Source organism: Panicum virgatum, chromosome 4K, assembly GCF_016808335.1.
Source record: "Panicum virgatum strain AP13 chromosome 4K, P.virgatum_v5, whole genome shotgun sequence".
In the NCBI taxonomy this organism is placed as follows: Eukaryota; Viridiplantae; Streptophyta; class Magnoliopsida; order Poales; family Poaceae; genus Panicum; species Panicum virgatum.
The window spans coordinates 14,717,966-14,739,729 of record NC_053139.1 but is presented as its reverse complement, the minus strand read 5'-3'; the positions used below and the strand labels follow the sequence as shown (position 1 = coordinate 14,739,729).

At 50.9% G+C, this 21,764-nt stretch overlaps 1 protein-coding gene across 1 annotated transcript; it reads left to right on the top strand.

Annotated features, from left to right (window-relative positions):
* The first annotated feature begins 577 nt into the window (after nucleotides 1-577).
* On the top strand, nucleotides 578-19,165 carry LOC120701937 (1,4-alpha-glucan-branching enzyme 3, chloroplastic/amyloplastic-like). The gene is made up of 6 exons (XM_039985731.1): nucleotides 578-1,233; nucleotides 1,352-1,459; nucleotides 3,154-3,234; nucleotides 12,118-12,222; nucleotides 18,878-18,963; nucleotides 19,084-19,165. Exons 1-6 carry the CDS (start codon nucleotides 1,114-1,116, stop codon nucleotides 19,163-19,165), a joined length of 582 nt encoding a protein of 193 aa, XP_039841665.1. The 5' UTR covers nucleotides 578-1,113.
* Nucleotides 19,166-21,764: the final 2,599 nt, after the last annotated feature.

Below are 21,764 nucleotides of genomic sequence, written 5' to 3'. Positions count from 1 at the left end.
AGCGGCGGCCTCTATCTCACCATTTCTAGTTTCTACGCCAGTGGAAAGATCAACCAGGCGAGCGGCGATTGATCAAGGAGCAGACAAGTTGATCAGCTAGAAACACGACAGTCAGGTGTGTTTCCCAAGTCAGTGTGCGCTTCAAATTTGATGTTCCCTGTTACTTTGGTGGCTAGGTTTTGAATACATAGATACTTGTTCTTGTCCTGAATGGGAGATAGCAGATTCGGACATGCAATTGTTGTCTGCTATTGCTGAGAGGTGTAGTTGCAGACTCCTCTGCACTTGATGTCTGAGGGTGGTATAAACTTCAAATTTTCTGTACTGATACTTTTTTGTTGCAATTTTGGACAGGGGGATATGGACCCAATCGAGATACTGCATGAGATTTCACTTTGGAGGCAAATTTAATTTTGATGGTTACTCATTGAATAAAATCAGCCATCGTCCAACACATCTGCATCCTATCCTGCTTCGCTCCAACATGACGTGGTACAAGGTGCCACAAAAAGGCTGGCAGCCTGCGCACTGCGCATCATGCCGTGGCGGCGGCGACACAAACCCAGGCCACACAAATGATGAAAATTGTCAAATATAGTATGCTTACATTACTTATATTATGATTTTATGGTTTAGTAAATCACACTCGCCTGTCCTCAGAAACTGTCAGTAGAAGGGGCAAAATGTATAGGTTGAATTCTCTCTTTCAATTTGTATTTCTGGTTGACTACCCACTCCCTTTGTCCCAAGTTATAGGTTGTTTTGGCTTTTTTAGGTACATAGCTTTTGCTATGCACCTAGATATATGCTGTGTCAATCTAGGTGTAAGTAGCTGCAGCTGCAGTTGGAAAGAAGCAAAGTCCATACGCCCTGAACGATGACCTTAGTTGTTGCAGCTGTATTTGTCTCGGTTCAGACTTCAGCGCAGTAGAAACTTCTAACTGGCTGCGCTAGCTCCTGTAGCTGCTGTCGCAGCTGCAGCCGCAGCCTGCGGCAGCAAGCTCTACTGAGCGCTCTTGATGGGGCATGAGTTTTGATCTTTGTGGTGGGGTTGACTATTCTGTACTTAGCCGACCATTACTTTACTTTCAAGATGTTAAATAGCTAAACTTCATGGTACAAATATCTGTTGTCAATTTCCTCAATGCATTTCAGATTATCAAACTAATTACCTTCACAACGAGCGGAGGTGCTTATCTAAACTTCACGGGCAATGAATTTGCACATCCAAAAGTGAGTACACTTATATTTCTTTGAGCTTTGTACCTCAATTTCTCTATTTTGTCAAATTATTTTGTTTTACTTAGTTTGTTCTCCATATTTTCTAAGGCTTTTTATGGATTGATTTCAGAGAGTTGAATTTCCTATGTCAAGCAATGACTATTCCTTCCGGTTAGCGAATCGGCAATGGGAACTATTGGACAAGGGTTTTCACAAACATTTCTTTGACTTTGACAAGGTTTGCAATATGGATGAACTATTTTCCTTAAATGTCTTTCAAATACGCTGCAGCAATCATTTTGATAGCAGTGATTTCATTTTATAGAATTAATTCTCTGCTGTCCAATACTAGATTAGATTGGTCTTCACATCGCTCGAAGTTCGTTTTCTCCGATGTTCGTTTCATAATTAAAAAATAAAATGGCACATTTAATTATTTGTTAAATCTTGGTAACTAGATGGAACCTAGTAACTTATAGGAGGGCGTTTAAAAACTAAACCCATGTAGGATAATATATGGGTTAAATTAGACGTCGGATATTTGAAGTATGCGAGAACATATAATGCTTGAGGTCCATGAAGTAGTTTGGGTTAACCTTTTGGTTTAGTATGGATGAATCTTAGTGAATGATTAGGAAGAGGTTCCTTTGGAAAGGAAGGAAGCAGCTGCAGGGGGGAGGGTGTGGCTTTGCTCCGAGTTTGCATGCTTCAAGAGCTTGACGGCCTAGAACTACATAACCAGACCAAGATGGGATGGTCGCTGCACATGCACTGGCTGTGGCTAAGGAAGACACCTGAACTGTTAGATTTAGTCCCACATTGAAAATTGATGGTGGGGAGCACACATATAAGGTGGGGCAGTCCTCACCCACCAGGCTAGTCTTTTGGGTTGGGTTAGGCCCGAGGCCTTAGTTGGTTGGGCTCTGGTGGATCTAGGCCTGGTAGGGCGCTAGCTTGTGGTTGTGGGTATAGCGGGCCGGGTCAGTTTTCGCTGCGCACTCTATGCGCACTCTAGCAAGTGGTATCAGGGCCGAAGGTTGGAAAATCTGGAATATCTTCGGGATCACATAGTGACGGGGGAGCCCGTGAACATCTCCGGAAGGTCGCACGGGTTATGTGTGGCTGGAGAGTTGGACTCAGGCTCCGGAGAATGTCTTCCGGAAGATCACATGGGTTGTATGTGATGGAAGAGTTTGGCTCGATGTGTGACAGGAGAGATTGTTAGATTTAGTCTCACATCAAAAATTGATGGTGTGGGGAGCATAACATATAAGGGGGGGCAGTCCTCACCCACCAGGCTAGTTTTTGGGGTTGAGTTAGGTCTAAGGCGTTAGTTGGTTTGGCTCCGGTAGACCTAGGTCTGGTAGGGCATTGGCTCGTGGGTATAGCGGGCCGGGCTAGTTTCCACTGTGCACTCTAACACGAACAAGCCATGGGCAACTTACTTGGTGATGGTGCATGGCAATGTCCAAGCACTACTCAACATCTCCATCACCTCGACGGTCGGGTCCGGAGCGAATACGTTGTTCTGGGAAGACCGTGGCTGCACAGTCACCGACATTCATACCTTACTCCGAACTTGTTCACAACAATTCCAAAACGGATCATAGTCAAACGTACCTTTCAGGAAGCCCTCTCTAGCCACCTCTGGATTAGGGAGTCATCTATCGTTGGCTGTGCTTTCGAAGTACCTACTGGTTTGGGAGGTGATGGAGGTGTACCGCAGCCGGAAGATCTGGATGTGCAGACCTGGTGCTGTAGTGCTGATTTATTGACATGTAAAGAAACATTGTGAATTTGCAACTTCTATTTTAGGCACTATTATTTGATTGTGTATAAATATGTTGTAGGCATCTGTCAAGTGTCATTGTTATATATATTCATGAGATGAATGACTTCTATTACTAACTCAGCAGCAAACTTTTGTACTAGGATGTTATGAGCTTGGATGAAAATGAAAGGATAATTTCCAAAGGTTCACCCAGTATTCATCACTGTGATGACACGAGCATGGTATGCAGATTATCAGATAATATTAGCTCATATATATTTTGAAGTTTGATTATGACAAACACATGTTTTCTTAGTTAATTATATAATTTTTTCTCAATCAAGAATCATTTCATGTGCATACATTCTTGAATTATATAGTTAATCGTTACACAGAAACTTGGATTAATCTTATTAAATACTTAATATTTTCTAAGGAGGTTGTTTCTTTGTGCTTTACATGATCTTCCGTACTTGAATTGATATCCCTTTAAAGGATGACTATATATATTTTTATAGAACAAACTGTTGAGGCTTGATTTGCAAATAATGTTAAGAGTATATTAGGGATATCTCTATATTAGGTAGATTAGAATTGTATTCGTATCCTACCATCAATGTTCAAAAAGGCGGAATTCTGCGGCCGCCTAAGCGCGCTTACGCGCTGGGCGGAGGGGTCCCACCTGGCCTAGGGGGGTAGGCGGTCCCCTAGGCGCCCCATGGTGGCGGCGGAGGTCAGGATGGGCGGCGCCGGAGGAGGAGGTTGGGGGCAGGTGCGTGGAGGAGGAGGCCTGCGGCGGCGGAGGAGGAGGCAGGGGACGGGCGCGGCGGCGGCGGAGGAAGTTGAGGCAGGTGCGCGGAGGAGGAGGAGGAGGAGGCAGGGGACGAACCTCGGCGGCGGCGGGGCAGAGGAGGCAAGGACGAGAGGCGAGGACGACGGGGAGGTGTCGTCGCGTCGAACCAGGTGACGGGGAGACGGCGGGTCACAGGTGGAAGATAAGGTGGGGGAGGTGGGCTGGTGGGCTATTTGGGCTGTTTTGGATCTTTCTTTTCCATTCAAAGCCCACTAGTTCCTTATTTTTTCTTTTCTTTTTAGAGTATATGGTGAAGTATACGTATTATATTGTACCGCCTAGAAAAACGCCTTGAAACGCCTAATCCCGCTTAATCCCTAGGCGGTGGGTCACCGCATAGATACCGCCTAGCGCTTTTTTGAACATTGCCTACCATATCTATAGGAGAGGCTCCTTGCCCTCCAACGCTCCAAGTCATGTTCCTCTATATTTAGGCCCCAGGCTTAGGCTAATATAATCATCCATGCAATATAAACAATCTTACATGGTATCACGAGTTTAGGTTTTGATCCTTGGTGACAAATCCTACCCACCGCCTGCTTCCGCATCGCTCGCCCCCGGGGAGATCGATCTCCGCCGGGGGCAGTGCCCTTGTCTCGAGGTGGATCATATTGATCTGGCCTCCGTTGTCGTCACAACGTCGTGTCAAGCAGATGGAATCTACCTTCACACAGACCGTGCTGCCACCAGCCAGCCCGGGGTGCGGGGGCATGGGTCCGCTGGGCGGCTTCCGCTCACCGTCGCCGACGTCGGGCCGTTGCGGCGCTGCCCAGCCACGTGTCGCTGTTCTCCGCCCGGTCCTACCTTGGTCACGTTCTTTTTTTTATAACGGCGCGGGAAGGGGTGCTATAAGGAGGGGTAAGGGGTCTTTTCCTATTGCGCGTTAGATGATTTCAAGCAAAATAGCCACTTCGGTCCTTCAACTTTGCTCCAAAGGTCAAGTTGGTCCCTCAACTTTCAAAAAGACCAATTTGGTCCCTCAACTTTTGTTTTTAGGTCAAATTTGTCCCTATACTGATGTGATGATCCACATGACCATGAGATAGATGTGAAGTTATTTTTACCCTTAGCTCCTTCTCATACTCAATTTCCATTATTGTATAGTTGTAATTAATCAATAATAATAGGTCACAATAGATCTATTATTCTATCCGCTGGTTTCATGTCTCTCGTATTTGTTGAAATGCCCTTTCGTATTTAATTTAGTCTAGATCATGTAAGAATATCGTGCACATGTTTGATTAACTTGTTGCACCGCTGCTAAACATGCAAATTGTGAAGGAGAGAAAATAGCCAATGGTAAAGATGACTTTTTAGCATTAGTCTCATGGTATTATGGAACATTACATCAGTATAGGGACAAATTTGATATAAAAACAAAAGTTAAGGGACCAAATTGGTCTTTTTGAAAGTTGAGGGACCAACTTGACCCTTGGAGCAAAGTTGAAGGACCAAAGTGTCTATTTTGCCATGATTTCACGGTGTTGCTAACGACAGTTTGGATGAAGGATGTAACTGAAGCTAAGAACTATAGTTTGAGGACTAAATTGGCCCAAACAAAAGTACAGGGACGAACTTGACCCTTTGCCAAGAGTTCAGGGTCGATTTCACCTATTTTGCCTTACTAAAACCCATAACATAGCCGTGATTTGTCTCAGGACCACAAAATAATTGTTAACACGTGCTCAATTTGGGTATTGAAGTAATGCTATTTCTAACTTTAGGAGAGTTGTATGGGGATCTGGCCAGAAAGAATGTGGGCCCTATTTGGCACAGCCCAGTAGTTGGTATGGCTACAACCCAAACATCATTTTCTTTTGTCATGTTTTGGTATTTCCTAGGTATTGGCATTAGCAATATTTGGTAAGGTTCATGTGGGCAACAAACCAAATAGTCACTTGGACCTTTTGCAGGTGCTGGTAGATGAAGTAAAAGTGTGGGTAAAGTAGGATTTTTGCGCTGTTTCTCTTTATTTTCCTGGTTTTATTAGGTCAAGTCCCCACTGCGTTGCAAATTTTTTCTATGGTTCACAGTCATGAATAGATATTGGACCGTGGATCGCTTAGCCAAGTGTGGTTTTCCCCCACCCTGGTACCTGTCCTCTATGTGATCAAGCGGATGAGGACATCCAGCACATCCTTGTGTCTTGCGTATTTGCGAGGTAGGTTTGGTTCATATTGTTGCAGGGTGTCGGTTTAGGGTGGTTGACAGTTTGACACCTAGACTGGACACTGCCTGCTTCTCCAGTTGGTTGGTTTGGTGCTACCAAACAAGTCCCGGAGGAATTCTGGAAAGGTTTTCAGACTCTTGTCACTCCTGTCGCATGGGAGTTCTGGAAATACAGATGTGACTGTTTTTTTGTGGGACCGCACCTAGTGTTAATCTGGTTGTATGGCTGGTGGAAAAGGACTTGCGAATCTGCTGTCCTGCGTGCTCGCACAGAGTTCTTAGCTCTCGCTGGTTTGGTCATTTTATAGTGGTGTCTGGCACGTTGTATAACTTTTTGTTAGAATTTTGGGGTGTATGAGTGTGTTTGGATCAGGACTTCCCTCCTGATCTTTGTACTTTATTATTCTTGTTAATTAAATGACATGCAGCTCTTGCGTAGTTCGAGAAAAAGAACTGTTTCCTTTTCTTAGTTCTACAAGCACAATATTCGCAGTCCCCCTGTAGGAGAGAATAATGGCTTGTATTCCTCCAAACCCTATAAGGGTGGGATATATAGATCCTATACATGGGCCTCTATACATGGTCTCACATATACACCAACACCCCCCGCAGTCTGAACTACCGGCGCAGCGGTGTTCAAGATTGGACAACAAGAAAGCCAACACCTGCCGCAGTCTGAACTACCGGCACAGCGGTGTTCAAGACTGGACAAGAAGAGATTACAAATAGAGTATAAAGGGCAAATACCCCCCGCAGCCACAACTAGCCACCGGCTACGTTGAGGCTGGAGCGAAACTCCGAGAAGGTCGAGGAGGGCAGTCCCTTGGTGAAGATGTCAGCAAACTGGTAGGTAGTCGGGACATGTAGTACCCGAACATCGCCGATGATGACTCTGTCGCGCACGAAGTGTAGGTCGATCTCCACATGCTTCGTCCGCTGATGCTGGACGGGGTTGGTGGAGAGATACACGGCGCTGACGTTGTCGCAGTAGACGAGCGTACTCTTGGCGAGCGGGCTGTGGAGCTCCGCCAAGAGCTGTCGTAGCCAGGACGCCTCCGCCACGCCGTTGGTGACAGCCCGGTACTCCGCCTCAGCACTGGAGCGGGAGACAACCGGCTGCCGCTTGGACGACCAGGAGACCAGGTTGCCGCCCAGGAAGACGGCGTAGCCGGAAGTGGAGCGACGAGTGTTCGGGCAGCCAGCCCAGTCAGCGTCGGTGTAGACCACTAGCTCAGCAGAAGACGAGCGGTGAAGCACCAGGCCGAGGTCCATAGTGCCACGGACGTAGCGGAGGAGACGCTTCAGCGCATCAAGATGTGACTCCCGAGGATCATGCATATGGAGACAGACCTGCTGAACAGCGTAGGTGAGGTCCGGCCTGGTGAAGGTGAGGTACTGCAATTGCCAGCTAGACTCCGGTAGGCAGTAGGATCAGCCACCGGATCACCCAGATCATTAGACAGCTTCGCCTGAGTGTTGACAGGAGTGGAGCAGGGCTTGCAATCAGTCATCCCTGCCCGCTCCAGAATATCGAGTGCGTACTGCCGCTGGTGACGGAGAAGACCAGACGAGCGAGGCTCAACAGTGGCGCCCAAGAAGTGGTGGAGCTGACCCAGATCCTTCATAGCAAGCTCCTGCTGCAAAGAGGAGATGACACTTTGAAGCAACTGCTGATTGGAGGCTGTGAGCACAATGTCATCGACATTGAGCAGCAGATATGCAGTCTCATCCCCACAGCGGTAGATGAAGAGAGACGTGTCAGACTTGGCCTCTATAAACACCAAAGTCAGCAAAAACATGGCGAACCGAGAGTACCAAGCCTGAGGAGCCTGCTTCAGACCATAGAGGGACTTGTTGAGCCGGCAGACCATATCCGGACGACTTGAGTCCACGAATCCCGCCGGCTGAGAGCAGTACACTATCTCTGACAGAGTGCCGTGAAGAAAGGCATTCCTCACGTCCAGCTGGTGCACAGTCCAGGAGCGCGAGAGCGCAAGTGAGAGGACCGTGCGCACAGTAGCAGGCTTCACCACTGGACTGAAGGTCTCATCATAGTCCACACCAGGCCGCTGAGTGAAACCCCGGAGAACCCAGCGAGCCTTGTAGCGCTCCTGTGTGCCATCATCCCGACGCTTATGCGTCCAGATCCACTTGCCAGTGACCACATTGTAACCAGACGGACGCGGCACGAGGTCCCACGTCTGGTTGGCAAGGAGAGCCGCGTACTCCTCTTCCATCGCGCGACGCCAGTGAGGATCCGCCAGGGCGTCGCGGACAGAGGAGGGTACCGGAGAGACCCGCGGCTCGCCCTGGGTGGGAGAGAGAGGCGGCCTAAGACGCCATCCGCCGAGTCACCATAGGATGGATATGTCGAGGATCCCGATGGACGACGGGCGGGCGGTACACCACTGGCTCGACTCGAGAGCGAGTCGGCGGAGGCGGCGGCAGCTCTGGTGTAGATGGCGGCGGCGACGACTCCGGTGTAGGCGTCGGAGGAGCCTCCGGAGATAGAGTCGGCGCCGGTACTGGCGCCGAACGACGCCGGTACACTTGCACCGGCTGAGCGTACCGCAGCGGCGCCGGAGTCGGCGCCGGACGATGCTGGTACACCTGCATTGGCTGAGCGTACCATGCAGGTGCAGTGAGAGGCACCGGGGCCGCGCGTGGTGCAGCAGGAGACACCGGGTCTGCGCGCGGCATGACCGAAGGTCCGGGGGCCGCGTGTGGTGCGACCGCGGACACCGGAGCCGCGCGTGGCGCAGCAGGGATCACCGGCAGTGGTGCCAGTGTGCCGGGAAAACCTGCAAGGAAAGGAAAGATAGGTAAAGGTGGCTGAACCACCGGGTCAGTTGGAAACAGGGACTCCAGCTCGGGGTCAGGAGAAGGTGTGGATGAGGTGGAGTAGGGGAAATCCGACTCGTCAAAGACGTGTCGGGAGATCAGGACGCGCCGAGAGGTGAGGTCAAAGCATCGGTACCCCTTGTGGTCAGGGGAGTAACCAAGGAGCACACAACGAGTCGAGCGGGGCGCCAGCTTGTGAGGAGCAGTGGCGGTGGTGTTAGGGTAACACGCACACCCGAAGACCCGAAGGTGGTCGTAGCGAGGAGGAGTACCGAAAAGTGCGTGGTGTGGAGTGGGAGCAGGAGAAGCAGTGGACGGAAGACAGTTGAGCAAGTAGGTGGCGGTGTGGAGGCTCTCAGCCCAGAAGCGCGGGGGTAGAGAGGCCTAGATCAGAAGGGTGCGCACGACGTCGTTCGTCGTGCAAATCATCCGCTCAGCCTTGCCGTTCTGAGGAGAGGTATACGGACAAGACATACGCAGCTGAACACCCCGAGAGAGGAAGAAAGAACGGGAGGTGGAGTTGTCGAACTCCCGCCCATTGTCACACTGGACGGCCTTAACGGTGAGGCCGAACTGAGTGGACACCCAGGCAAAGAAGTGGAGGAGGGTGGGGAAGGTCTCAGATTTGGCGTGCAAAGGAAATGTCCAAGAGTAGTGCAAGAAGTCATCGACCACCACCAGATAGTAGTTATAACCGGAAAGGCTAAGTACAGGAGAGGTCCACAGGTCACAGTGAACAAGATCAAATGCATGCGTCGCATGCGAAGAAGAAGGAAAAGGGAGCCGAACATGACGACCGAGCTGGCACGCATGTGAAAGGGGCTCAGCAGGAGCCCTAGTGCCAGGAACATCGGCACTACGACTGAGCTGAGCCAGAATGTCACGGCCAGGGTGACCAAGATGGCAGTGCCAGGTGGTGGAAGACGGCGTCGCGGCAAAAGTGGCAGACCAGGACAGCTAGGGCGAAGAAGATGGCGGGAGTGGTGCAACAGAAGAAGGAAGGCGAAGGGTGTAAAGGGGCCCCGTGCTGTCACACCGGAGTAGCGGACGCCGGGAGGCCGAATCCTTTATAGCGAGGCCAGAAGAATCAAACTCAATGGAACAAGAATTGTCAGCTGTAAACTGACGAATGGAAAGAAGGTTATGAACCATCTACGGAGCAACAAGGACATTGGGAAGACGAAAGGAGCCAGGAGCAGAACCCACGGCGGTGACAAGAAGGCAAGACCCGTCACCAACCATGATGGAAGAAGAATAAGAGGGGTGTGGGGGTCGGACAGAAGAGAGGATACCGACATGTGGGGTGGTGTGGAAGGAGGCACCCGAGTCGCCGATCCACTCGGTGCTGACCGGCGCGAACAGGGGAGCAGCAGCGGCGAGCATGGCCGCCGGCTGGGGCTGAGGACGAGGCCCCCCTGACCCTAAAACGGCCACATTGGGATGCGCTGAAGGATGGCCAGGGCGTACCTCCAGGGCCAGGAGCAGGAGTGGAAGCCGGAGTCGGGTCCGGAGTGCCCCGAGCACCACCACCACGTCCCCTCCGCCGACGACACCCTCGGCCTCCCCCACCCCCGGTCTGGCCGGTGAGAGGAGCACCAAGGAGGGGGTCGGGCGGGTCGATCCGGGGTCCAGATCCAGAGGGCGGAGCATGGTGGGAGGACGAAGCACCGTGCTCGGCGAAAGGGACGATGGGCGGGACAAGGAAGTAGGGCTTCTCTGCGGCGACCCGACGAGAGAGAGCGTCGGCCGCAGAGCGCTCACGCTCCCAAGCGAGGGCAGCCGCGTGGGCCCGCTCCTGAGCCGCCGACACCTCGTACTTGGAGTGAGGAGGGCCGCGGCGAGAGCGTCGTCGGCCGTAGCAGCTCCGACGGCGATCGGCTGCCCGCGGAAGGCGGCGACGGCGAACGGCGCGTACGCGGGGTGCATACCAAATGCAGGCACGGGCGCCACGGGCACGGGCATGGGCGCTAAGGGCACGTGCAGGAGCACGGGTGCGGGCATCGCGGGCAGAGGCACCGCGGGCGCAGCCACGGGCGTCCGCGCGACCGGCGCAACGCCGCGCAGCGGCCTGCGCGGTGTGCGCCCACGCGAGCTTGGCGTCGACGAGATTGGCCTCGAGGTCCCGGAGGGCGGCTGCGAGGCGGGCGACGGCGGATCCGGCGGCAGCGGCGCTTAGGGCGCTAGGAAGGCCAGCCTGGGCAGCGGCGGCGAGGGCCAGGGTGCCCTGGGCAGCTGCAGTGGCGGCGTTGGCGCCCACGCTCGCGATGGATCTGGCAGGGCGGCCCTGGTGCGCGACGGTAGCGGCGTCGAGCGGCCCGCGGGGCACAGCAAGGGCGCCGGCGGGGTGGCCCTGGGGTGCGACGGTGGCGGCGTCGAGCGGCCCGCGGGGCACGGCAAGGGCGCAGGCGGGGCGGGCACCAGGGGCGGCGGCGACCAGGTCCTGCCCGCCTGCAGCAGTAGCAAAGGTGCGCGGCAGCAGGGCGGCGGTAGGGGCCGCGACCCCTGCAGCAGGGGCGCGCCAGGCAAGGGTGGGCGGATCGAGGCACACCTGCTTGGGAGGGGCGGATCCGGCAGCAGGGCCAGCGCGCCCTGCACCCTGGGCGGCCAGGGCCGCGGCGGGCCACACGCCAGCGCCTAAGGCCGGAGGGGCGCTAGGGCCGGATGGGGCGGCGGCCAAGGCTCCCGCGGACGGCCAGAGCGGCGGCGGATCGGGCCGGCCGGAGCCACGCAGAGCAAAGGAGGCCGTGGCGCCCAACGCACCCAGAGCAGGGGTGGAGGCGGCGGCCGACGGCCGGCGTCCATGCGCCCAGAGCAGGTGCGCGAGCAGAGCCAGCAGCAGGGGAGAGAGGAAGGGGAGGGAAAGAGGGAGGGGAGAGGAGGGGCGGCACCGAGAGGGGCGGTGCCGGCGGCCGGCCATGCGCCGGCGGCAGCGGCTGGGAGGGGAGGGAGGAGAGAGGAAACCCTAACCCTAGGCTAATGATACCATGTAGGAGAGAATAATGGCTTGTATTCCTTCAAACCCTAGAAGGGTGGGATATATAGATCTTATACATGAGCCTCTAGATAGGCCTCTATACATGGGCTCACATATACACCAACACCACCTTCCAATCATCAGAACGAATTAGGATTGTTTGTCTTCAACATGCCAAACTCAGCCAGTGGAGTAATGAAGACAAGATAAAGCAATACTATTTCATTTGACAGAAAATTCTTTCAGAATTTATGAGATATTTTCTAATTACATTCCTCGTTCTGGCAGGTCATATGTTTCACAAGGGGGCCTTTTCTTTTCGTATTTAATTTCAATCCTGAAGTCTCCCATCAGTCATATCATGTTGGTGTGGATGAAGCCGGGGAATATCAAGTAAGTGAATGACGCTTTTGGCATGAAATTATTCTTTTTATATTCAAATGGAGGCGATAAGGCTGGGCTTTAGTTTAACTTAAAAGGCAAATCAATTGTGCAGCTAACCAACAGTACAGAAAAATGGCAGGACACGCTCGTAACCAAACTGGTGTTAGAGGAGTCAAGGGCCTATTAGGCCTTAGCCCATCAGGGTTAATTAGTCGCTTGCTTAGGGGTCAAGTAAACCCTTATATGTAAGGAAAGGAGATGTATCAATCTAATCAAGCAAGATATTAGAAGGAAATCCCTTCTCTCTTGCCGGCCGTGGGCAAAGCCTCGCGGCTGGCCTCCCTCGGCGCCCGAAACCCTAGCAATCGCCCCCTCTCCCTCTCCCTCTCTCACGATCTGTAGCCCAACAACAGCCATAACAATATGGTATCAGCAATGCCAGGCAACGAGAAGACCCCCGCGCCACTGCCGTCACCTCTGCCGACGACTTTGGAAGAACTCGCCGCCCTGATGACCAAGCTACTCGGCAGCCTGGAGGCGCGCATGGAGGCCCGCCTGACCTCGTTGGAGTCAAGGTTCGCGGCCGCCTTCCCATCGTTCACCGCCCCTAGCCCCGTGCCATCGCAGCAACACTGCGAGGGTGTCTTCTAGGGGGTGTGGATGGCATCCAGGCAGCGGCGGCGCTGCTGCAGGCTGCAGTGCGCTGCTGGCATCCAGTCGTCCCTGCAGTAGTAGCCTTGCCACAGCTCGGGAAGAAGAAGCGTTTGCATGGGAGGATGCCTGCCATGTGTTTGCGGCGGTGCGGCTGCAGGCTGCAGTTCGCGGCCTCCTAGCGCGGCGTCGGCTGCAGTGCACGAGGTGGCCTTGACGGCGGTCGACCTCGGCAAAGGGGGGCGTGTCCGCGTCCCGTCGGACGGCCACCAGCAATCACGCCAGTTTGCTGCTATCTTCACGCGCGAGCAGGGTGTTGTTTCCGCGGTCGGCGTCGGCGACCTCCAACTCTGCGGCAGCAGTGGTAGGGGAGGCGGTTTGCTCTTTGTCATCGGCGGGGATGCACTGCCTAGTTCCACCGCTTTCCGCTACCGGCCGTCGCGAGGACGTCTCCGCTGGACGCGGTCCCGATTAATTCCTGGTGGCCGTACCCGCGCTCCCCTTTCGTTCCGATGGTCTCCATGGGATTCAGGAGGCTACATATACGTGCAGGTCCAGCACGTGGAGGGTGTCCACCTTATCTTCAGGAGTCAAAAATAAAGAGTCGCAATTTATTTAGTTTATTTAAAATAAGCCGAGATGTAAAAGGCTTGTTCTTAGGAGTTCGGTTTGCGTCTAGTGGAGTCATTGTTAGCGTTATCGTTGGGTTGCAGCTCGAGGACGAGCTGCATGTCCAGGTGGGGTGTAGTGTTAGAGGAGTCAAGAGCCTATTGGGCCTTAGCCCATTAGGGTTAATTAGTCGCTTGCTTAGGGGTCAAGTAAACCTCTCTATATGAGGAGAGGAGATGTATCAATCTAATCAAGCAAGAGATTAGAAGGAAATCCCTTCTCTCTTGCCGGCCATGGGCAAAGCCCCGCGGCCGGCCTCCCTCGGCGCCCGAAACCCTAGCAATCGCCCCCTCTCCCTCTCCCTCTCTCACGATCTGCAGCCCAACAACAGCCATAACAACTGGTGTTAGGTTACATAGCACACCAGCCTTTCTTCTAAATCTGTTGGGGGTTCATCCTCAAAGCATCGCACCAATACTTAGGCAATTAATTCACCTCTTGCGATGAGGGTTCACCAGGGAGTGGCATCCGCAGCAAGTCATTGAAAGTGATCGGGTGCTCTAGCCTAAGAGGGGGAGGGGGTGAATTAGGCACTAATAAAAACTTAGACCTATGGCTCCAACTAGTTTGCACTAAACTTAAACTAAAACATGCTATCAATATGTGCAACTAGGTTGTTCTAGTGTAAAACCCCTATCCCAAAAGAGTTTAGCAACCTATAGCCTTTCCTATCAAGAAACTATTCTATGAAAGTAAAGGCATACAAATTACTAGAATGAAATGCGGAAGCTTAAAGAGCGGGATAGGAGATAGCAAACTCTTGACGCGGGTGTTTATCCCGTGGTTCGGTTAGCCACAAAGGCACACCTACATCCACGTTGTTGTAGCACTCACTAAGAGTATTGCTACTCGGCCACCAAGTCTCTTCCGTGAACACAATCACGGTCACCTTGGCCCCGGGTTCCACTAAGGAGCTTCTCCACAAAGGATGGGGGTCTCCACGTCCCCCGCACAAAGGTGTCGTCGCCGCTCCACACCAAGTCGGAGGGTCGATGACGTTGCCGGCGAGCTCCACGCTCCAAGGTGCCGGCGCACCAAGCTCTTGTTTTGGTTCACTAATGAACCACAGCACAAAGGCTCTAAGCCTTGCAAACTCACTCACTAAGAGCTAATCCTTTACACAACACTCTCAAAGTGTGCTAAGGGCTAAGGATATGATCTTGATGCTTTTGTATGGCTTGGAGATGTTCTTGGGTGTGTGAGGGATGTCCAGCAACTCCAGCAAGCTTCAAATGGCCGGGGTGAGGCGTATATATAGGCCACCAAGTCTTGTAGCCGTTGCTCCAACGGTTAGCTGAAAATCTGCATACCACCGGAAGAACCGATGCCTCTTGGCGGGCTAGCGTCGGTTCATCCGGTCACTCATAACACGAAGTAGCCGTTGGACTCCTGTCGGCTGACGCAGAGACCACCGGTTGAACCGATGCTTTGCACCGATGCCTCACCGGTTCAACCGGTGCTGAAGGAATCTTCTCCTGGACGCTGACGTCATTACACCGGTGGTATGCACCGATGCATCGTCGGTTGAACCGGTGCTGAAGAAACTTCTTCTGGGCACTTGACATCGTCTCTGGTACAAAGGACGGCCATTGCACCGATGCCCTATTTTGGACCGTCGGTTCAACCGGTGCCTATAGGCTGTCTTGGCTTCGATTCCCTTCTGCACCAAAGTATCAAGGCGTCGGTTCTTCCGACTACCATCGGATGCTCCGATGCCCTGGCGTCGGTTCTTCCGGTGCTCCTGAATCGAAGAGCTTTCAGGGCGCTGCCCTGAGACCCGCGAGGGGCGGCTCCCCCTCGACCCCCGTCCGCTAACCGGGTAGCGGAACCCCCGTAGGGGCAGTCCATCGGGCCTTGCTACGCCTATCTTCTCTTTCTCTTTGTCATCACTTGAACCTAAAAGCCTGAGAATGATCATCTTAACAATCATATTAGTCCAAGTGTTGTGTTGTCATTCGATCACCAAAATCACTCGAAATGGCATCAATGGTGCCATGTTCGTTACAGTCATCGATCACTCGGCCAGCGTCTTACACATGGAGGACTATCCTGTGTCGCACTCTTTCTTGATTATTGGCAACAGCCCAGTGATCACGGCACACCTAGTGCTGCATGTCTTCCATTATGCATAGCTACATGCATGCAAGCATATGCAACTCAGCCACAGCTCCCTCTTTTAGTCTCTTATCTCATTGAGCATTTATATTGGCTTTTTTTCATCATATTTAATGCCACCTCCTGATGATCCCCTACTCCTCTGATAATCACAACACAATGTTACAATCTTTTGCAAAACTCCTCCACTGTTCTTAAAGAAAAACAATACATGTTGCGGTGGCTCACTGCCGGCCTAATGCATTGATGCTACATCTGCGTTGGCCTTGCACTCACATACCTTCATGCTCACCATGCCGTGCCACAACTGTCACCCAATCTTCATGCTCAACTTGCCAACTTGCCTCCATGCATCACCATGCTCGAGAGGTACAACCGGAAGGCCTTGTGCTCACACTCTAGCACTGCCCATACTGCTGCAGGTCTCTCTCCGTTTGTTGTTTTTGTTGTGTCTATTCCCTTTTCTTCTCGAGAGTCATTGCATTAGGCTTGCTACATGTGGAACTTGATTGAACTTTGTTTTGAAGGGTAATTTGATTGAACTAATAGAGGTAGTGGAGGACTTCTTTCGGGGTGAATTGGTTCTCCATGATGACCGTGGTAGCACCACTTTGCTGGTGTTGTGAGTAGGATGGGCTGGTAGTGATACTTCGCAGTAAGTCAAAGTAGTCACCGCCGACGGTTGTGCATGCAATACTGTTGACAAAGCTGAAATAGATGGTGAGCCCCTCGAGCCAAAGATAGTCGACTAAGGTGGAAAATGGTTGATGAAGAATGAAGTAGATGGCGAAGAACCTGAGCCAAACATAGTCGAGGGAGGTGAAGTCGAAGTAGACGCCGATCTTGGCATGTTGGCCAATTGTGCCAAATAACTCTATCTATAACACTAGTCTTCCTCTGCTCCCTCTGCTCCTCCCGCGGCGCTCATCGCCAACCCATGCCGGAGCTCGCCCCAAGCACGGCGGCCACCCCCGAAACACCCACCTCTCCGACGTCCTCGGCAACGCTGGCCTCCACTCCGGCCCTACATACTTCTCTGCCGTCAGTCCCCAGGTCGAGCGCCTCGCTGCTCTCCCCCCTGGCGGCCCCTTTTATCCCACCGGGCCGAAGCAAGTTCCTCCGCTGGCGCGACGACAGCCCCGCTCTGGTGAAGGATCTTGCCCCGGCGCCATCATATTGTAACATCCTCACGGAGGCCCACCGTGTGGATCCCTCTCCCATGGAGGAAGGGGGTGGCACAAGGTCCTGACCTGACGGGAGCGGCGGAGGTGCTTCGCTCCGCGGCGCACTATCAGTGCGATTCCTGATGAGCTGCGCGACTGTTGCTTCAGTTGTCTCGCGCGTGACCATCATCGCGCCCATTGTTGGAGCTCGTCTAGGTGCCATCGCAGCCACGAGCTAGGGCACATGACCCGCAACTGTAGTTGGCCGCGTCAACTGCCTCCAAAGGCGGCGCCTTCCGAGGAGGAAGTGCCCATGCGGCGTGACCCACGGCCAAGGCGGCGCCTTCCGGGGTGGAGGTGCCCAGGTAGTGCGACCCGCCGCCCAAGAAGAGGTAGCGCTCGTCCTCGGCCATGCTGGACTGATGGAGCGTGGCCGCGCGGCTGACGTATTGATGCACTGGGTGGAGCCGATCTTCGTCGGTGTGCTGTGGCGAGCTAGCGGTGCTCGTCCATTCGGCAGTACGCGGGGATTGGTCGGGAAAGGGCCAACCTCCACGGCGGGGTCGCTACCCCCCGGCATCTAAGCAGCATCTGAGGGTGCGCTGGCCCATTCGATCGTGGCGTCGTTCGATAGGGCAATTGCACTGCCTGGGGAACCCTATCGTGGTGAACACCATGCACCCAGCATCGGTGGAAGACGGGGAAGATGGACACCTATCGCAGCACCTTGAGAGGGAGCTGTGCATCCTGGACCGTTCGACGAGCATCGTCTAAGCGGAGATGGAGCTGCACCGGGCGATGAATGCCGATCTCAAATCGCGAAGAACGCTTGCCGGTCAGCACCGCCGGCCACCAAGCGTGCACAGGCCAATCTCAGCGCAAGTTTGGGGTGTTGGGGGAGCAGGAGCACGTCACTGCGAAGGCACTCGATGATTACGCAAGGCTCTTCTTGAAGCTGCTGGTGCCGGAGCAAATCACAGCCTTGGCAGCAATGTTTGTGTGATCGGCTCCTGATGGGCTGGCAGAGCCAGACCATGTGCTCTGTGTGGCTCTGTAAACCTTTGGTGCAGGGCTTGTACTAGTTGTCTAAATTGTGTTATCAATGAATTTATCAAGTGTGTTATTCTGGAATGCTCGTGGCCTTAATCGTAGGCGCGGCGTAATTTTGTGCGGGCGACATAATTTGCCTTTAGGAGCGAATTGGCGTTTGTAACATCGGCGATGCTTCCGTCCACGTTAGGCACTGAGTTTGATCAGTTCGTTACCCTCCCGGCGTCCTGCATGTCGGGCATAGAGGTGGGATCCTGATCGCTCGGCGAGGGAGCATCTGCATGGTGACGGGCACCAGAGTCGATTCCTACTCGGGTTCTGTGAGGTCCGCGCTCGAGGACGGACAAGAGTTTGGTGGTGCGACAAGTCTGGGTGGAGTCCCTCGGCAGGGCGGGCTTCCAACTGCTTGCCCCCTCTCAACATGAGGCCAGAGATGGTGGCGGAAGGCGTCGCGTCGATTGCTGAAGCCCTAGCGGCCAGCGTAAAGGTTTCAACTCGCTTGTGTTCCTCACGGCCTGGTCCATTTGGATGCTTCGCAACTGGTGTGTGTTTGACAGCGGCCAGCCGAGGACACGTTGGTGGTCCAAGACGTGACCGAGCTGGCTCACCTTTGGATCCAGGCTGGGGCAAAGGCACTAGGAGGCCTGTTGCTGTGAGGTGCTTAGAAGGGTAGACCTGTTCTAGGCGCACATTTAAAAAGAACTAACCAAGCTGTGGAGTCGGCATGTAATCGAACGATTTTTTTTCCTATTAATGCAAATACACGCAGCTTTCCTGCGTGTTCTAGAAAAATATCTATACAAACTGAACAATAACAACTACACAATTTCTACTTAAATCTGATCTGACTTCACTGAATCATGCCTTCGTGTGCTAGTGGTTGCATTCCTCATGTTGAAGGATATTGTGTACTTTCAGAACAAGCAAATTCCTAGTTTTTTTTTTGTAATTTTATATGCTTTCACTTCATAGATTTGTGTAATCAGGACTGAGATATTATGTTTTTATTTGGCCAGCTCATCTTGAACACGGATGAAACTAAATATGGTGGACGGGGAGAGCTCAAGAGTAGTCAATATGTGAGGAGGACCTGTGACAAAAGGTGTTATTTGCATTACTCTAATAATTTCCCTTCTGTGTGGATGTTTTCTTTTATCTTTTTGTTATTCGCATGTAAGTGCCTTAGTTCATGGATAGTCTAACCAGTTTTACTTTCTTATAGGGTTGACGGTTGCCGCAACTCCTTGGAATTGTCATTATCACTTAGAAGTGCTCAGGTGGGTACATATGCTAGTCCTTTGTAGAATATATGATACATGTATCTTCTAAAAGGCCCATGTATTTGCAGGTTTACAAGTTAGTTCGAATTCTCACTACTACAAAAACGTTGATTTGTCCCGGTTGGGAAACCCCTGTTGTCCCGGTTTCCCAACCGGGAACGCCATTCCGGGACAAAAGGGTGCCCTTTTGTCCCGGGTCTGGCAACCGGGACAAAAGAGGATCTTTTGTCCCGGGTCTGGCAACCGGGACAAAAGAGGACCTTTTGTCTCGGTTAGTGTTACCAACCGGGACACAACGTCCCTTTTTTTCATGTTTTCCTTTTCTCAATTCTTTTTCTATTTCAATTATACTTTTGCATTTCAATTAAACTTATGTATTGGAATTCAGTGTGTATGATCTCCACATATATATATATATATATATATATATATATATATATATATATATACACACACACACATATCTATACATGTGAATTCCTTTACATATGAAAATGTCTAGGACCAATATTATATAAATATATATATATATACACACACACACATATATATATATATATATATTATTGGAGTGCTTATATATATAATACATACATACTCATAAATAGAAATTTAATACATACACACACATATATATTTACATAGGTATATTCATTCTTAATTACATATATACGCGTATATTATCATATTTGCTGCGATTGTCAATATTAGATATTCCATCATAGAAGAATTCGCCTTTTGGATCGATGACTTGCTCAACAATAAATCCGGAGAATTGTTCTTGAATCGCCATAATCTTTTCCTCCGGTATGAGTTTATCGTGCATCTCCTCGACCTATGGAAAAGGGGATAATTAATTTCGACTAATTAAAATACGAGTTCGAATATTAACGAGTTTTTTACTTACTTCCTCCTCCCAATCTGTCTAGCCCTTTGGAGGACCTACCAGACCATGGATGTTCTTGCATACATAGTATGCGCATAAATTAGTGCCTTGTTTCTGCCTCATACACTTTAAGAGAGAAGAAATTATTAGATATTTACATGAATATATAATAAAACTAATGAATCGTGCAACAAATCATCCAAGTGTGTACCGCAAAATCTGTCTTGATCTTCAATTCCTTGTCAAATTTGCGATGATTTTTAGTGAATTCTTTCCAAATCCTGTGCAAGATTAGAACAATTATAGTCAAGTAACAAAGTGATCCAAATTATTAGTCATCGACGGAGTAGTGGTAGAATTACTTTTTCATCATGTTAAGAAGATTTTCGTATTGTTCTGGAGGTCTCCTCAATGAGTCCATAACCACGAGTAGGCTTTTCTCGGGAATTATGACAATTAGGAACCAGTGTTCACTGCAAAATTATACGGAGGCAGTTCTTGGTAGTTAAGGTTTAAACAATTTGATTACAGAATAGAAAGAGTTAGACGGAAGGAATCACTCACGCAAAGTTGTAAAAAAAACATTTGCTCACTTGGCTTGCTCTCTCCTCACTCTATCTCATCTCTCGTCTGTTCGGGAAAAAAACCCCAACACTAGTTATTTGCGAGGCCAGGCACAACGGGCCAAGTACGTGGGAGGACAACAATGATGCGTTCAAGGACAGTCAAATGCCTAAGGAGAAGTTGAGGAAGAAAAAAAGCTTCACAAAGATGCCATGACAAGTGTTGCATTCTACATATCAAAGATGATGCGAGAATGGGAAGATGTGGCTGATTGCATATTTGTACCATACAACATCAAGTACGTGCAATCTCAATCATTTGTTACAATATGCACTTGCTCTGATCCATATAGCTAAAAATCGTATATAATATTTTTGCATAAATCACTGGATTGCTTTTGTGCTACAACCGAAGCTTGGAAGAGTCCTCGTATTGGACTCTTTGGATTGGTCAAAGAGCACATACAAAGATTTCATATTCATCCTCAGAATGTTAGTGAACTTATTATTCTCCATACGTCATCATGCAATTTTTTCCATACAAGTATGCATTTAAACTAACTTCTGATTTCTTCCTTTTCAAAACAGGGCTTACCAGCAAGTGCTCACACAACAAGAAAAAAACAGAAATGTCTCTACGCACAAACTTCCCAAGCCACAAGCAACCTGCTAATCCTGGGTACTGCAGGTATTACATGTGCGACCATCTTAGGGTGCAAGCGAGATAAACAACTAATCCTGAATGTGTAAGGGACTACTCTTTATTAGGGTTAGATGTACATGTGTTACATTATTTTTTCGTATATCTAACACTTGCTTAATTTCTCCATGGATTCTCATTAATTGTAGGACCATCCAACATGGCACGAGGGGCAACTTCATGGGAGAGAACTTCTACACGTAGTCACCGATTTATGTCGTTTCATTATGCATGAAGTGATCGACCCAAGGGGCACATTTTATAATAAATAACATGAATTAGCAAAGGAGTCTAAATATCTTTGTCTTCGTGAGTGGGAGAAGAAGCAGCATCGTGCCTCCTCTAGTACCGTTGGTATATAGGAAAAAACATGCATTCGAGTTTCAATTTTAATGATGTACTATAATAATGATATGTAATGACATATATGTGTGTGTTTTATTTCCATATGATGTAATTTTGCATATGTCATTA

Coding starts and splice junctions, on each gene's coding strand:
- LOC120701937 (XM_039985731.1), top strand. CDS start 1,114: ATGGTACAAATATCTGTTGTCAATTTCCTCAATGCATTTCAGATTATC. Junction 1,460..3,153: donor ATTTCTTTGACTTTGACAAG/GTTTGCAATATG, acceptor CTTTTGTACTAG/GATGTTATGAGCTTGGATGA. Junction 12,223..18,877: donor ATGAAGCCGGGGAATATCAA/GTAAGTGAATGA, acceptor TTATTTGGCCAG/CTCATCTTGAACACGGATGA.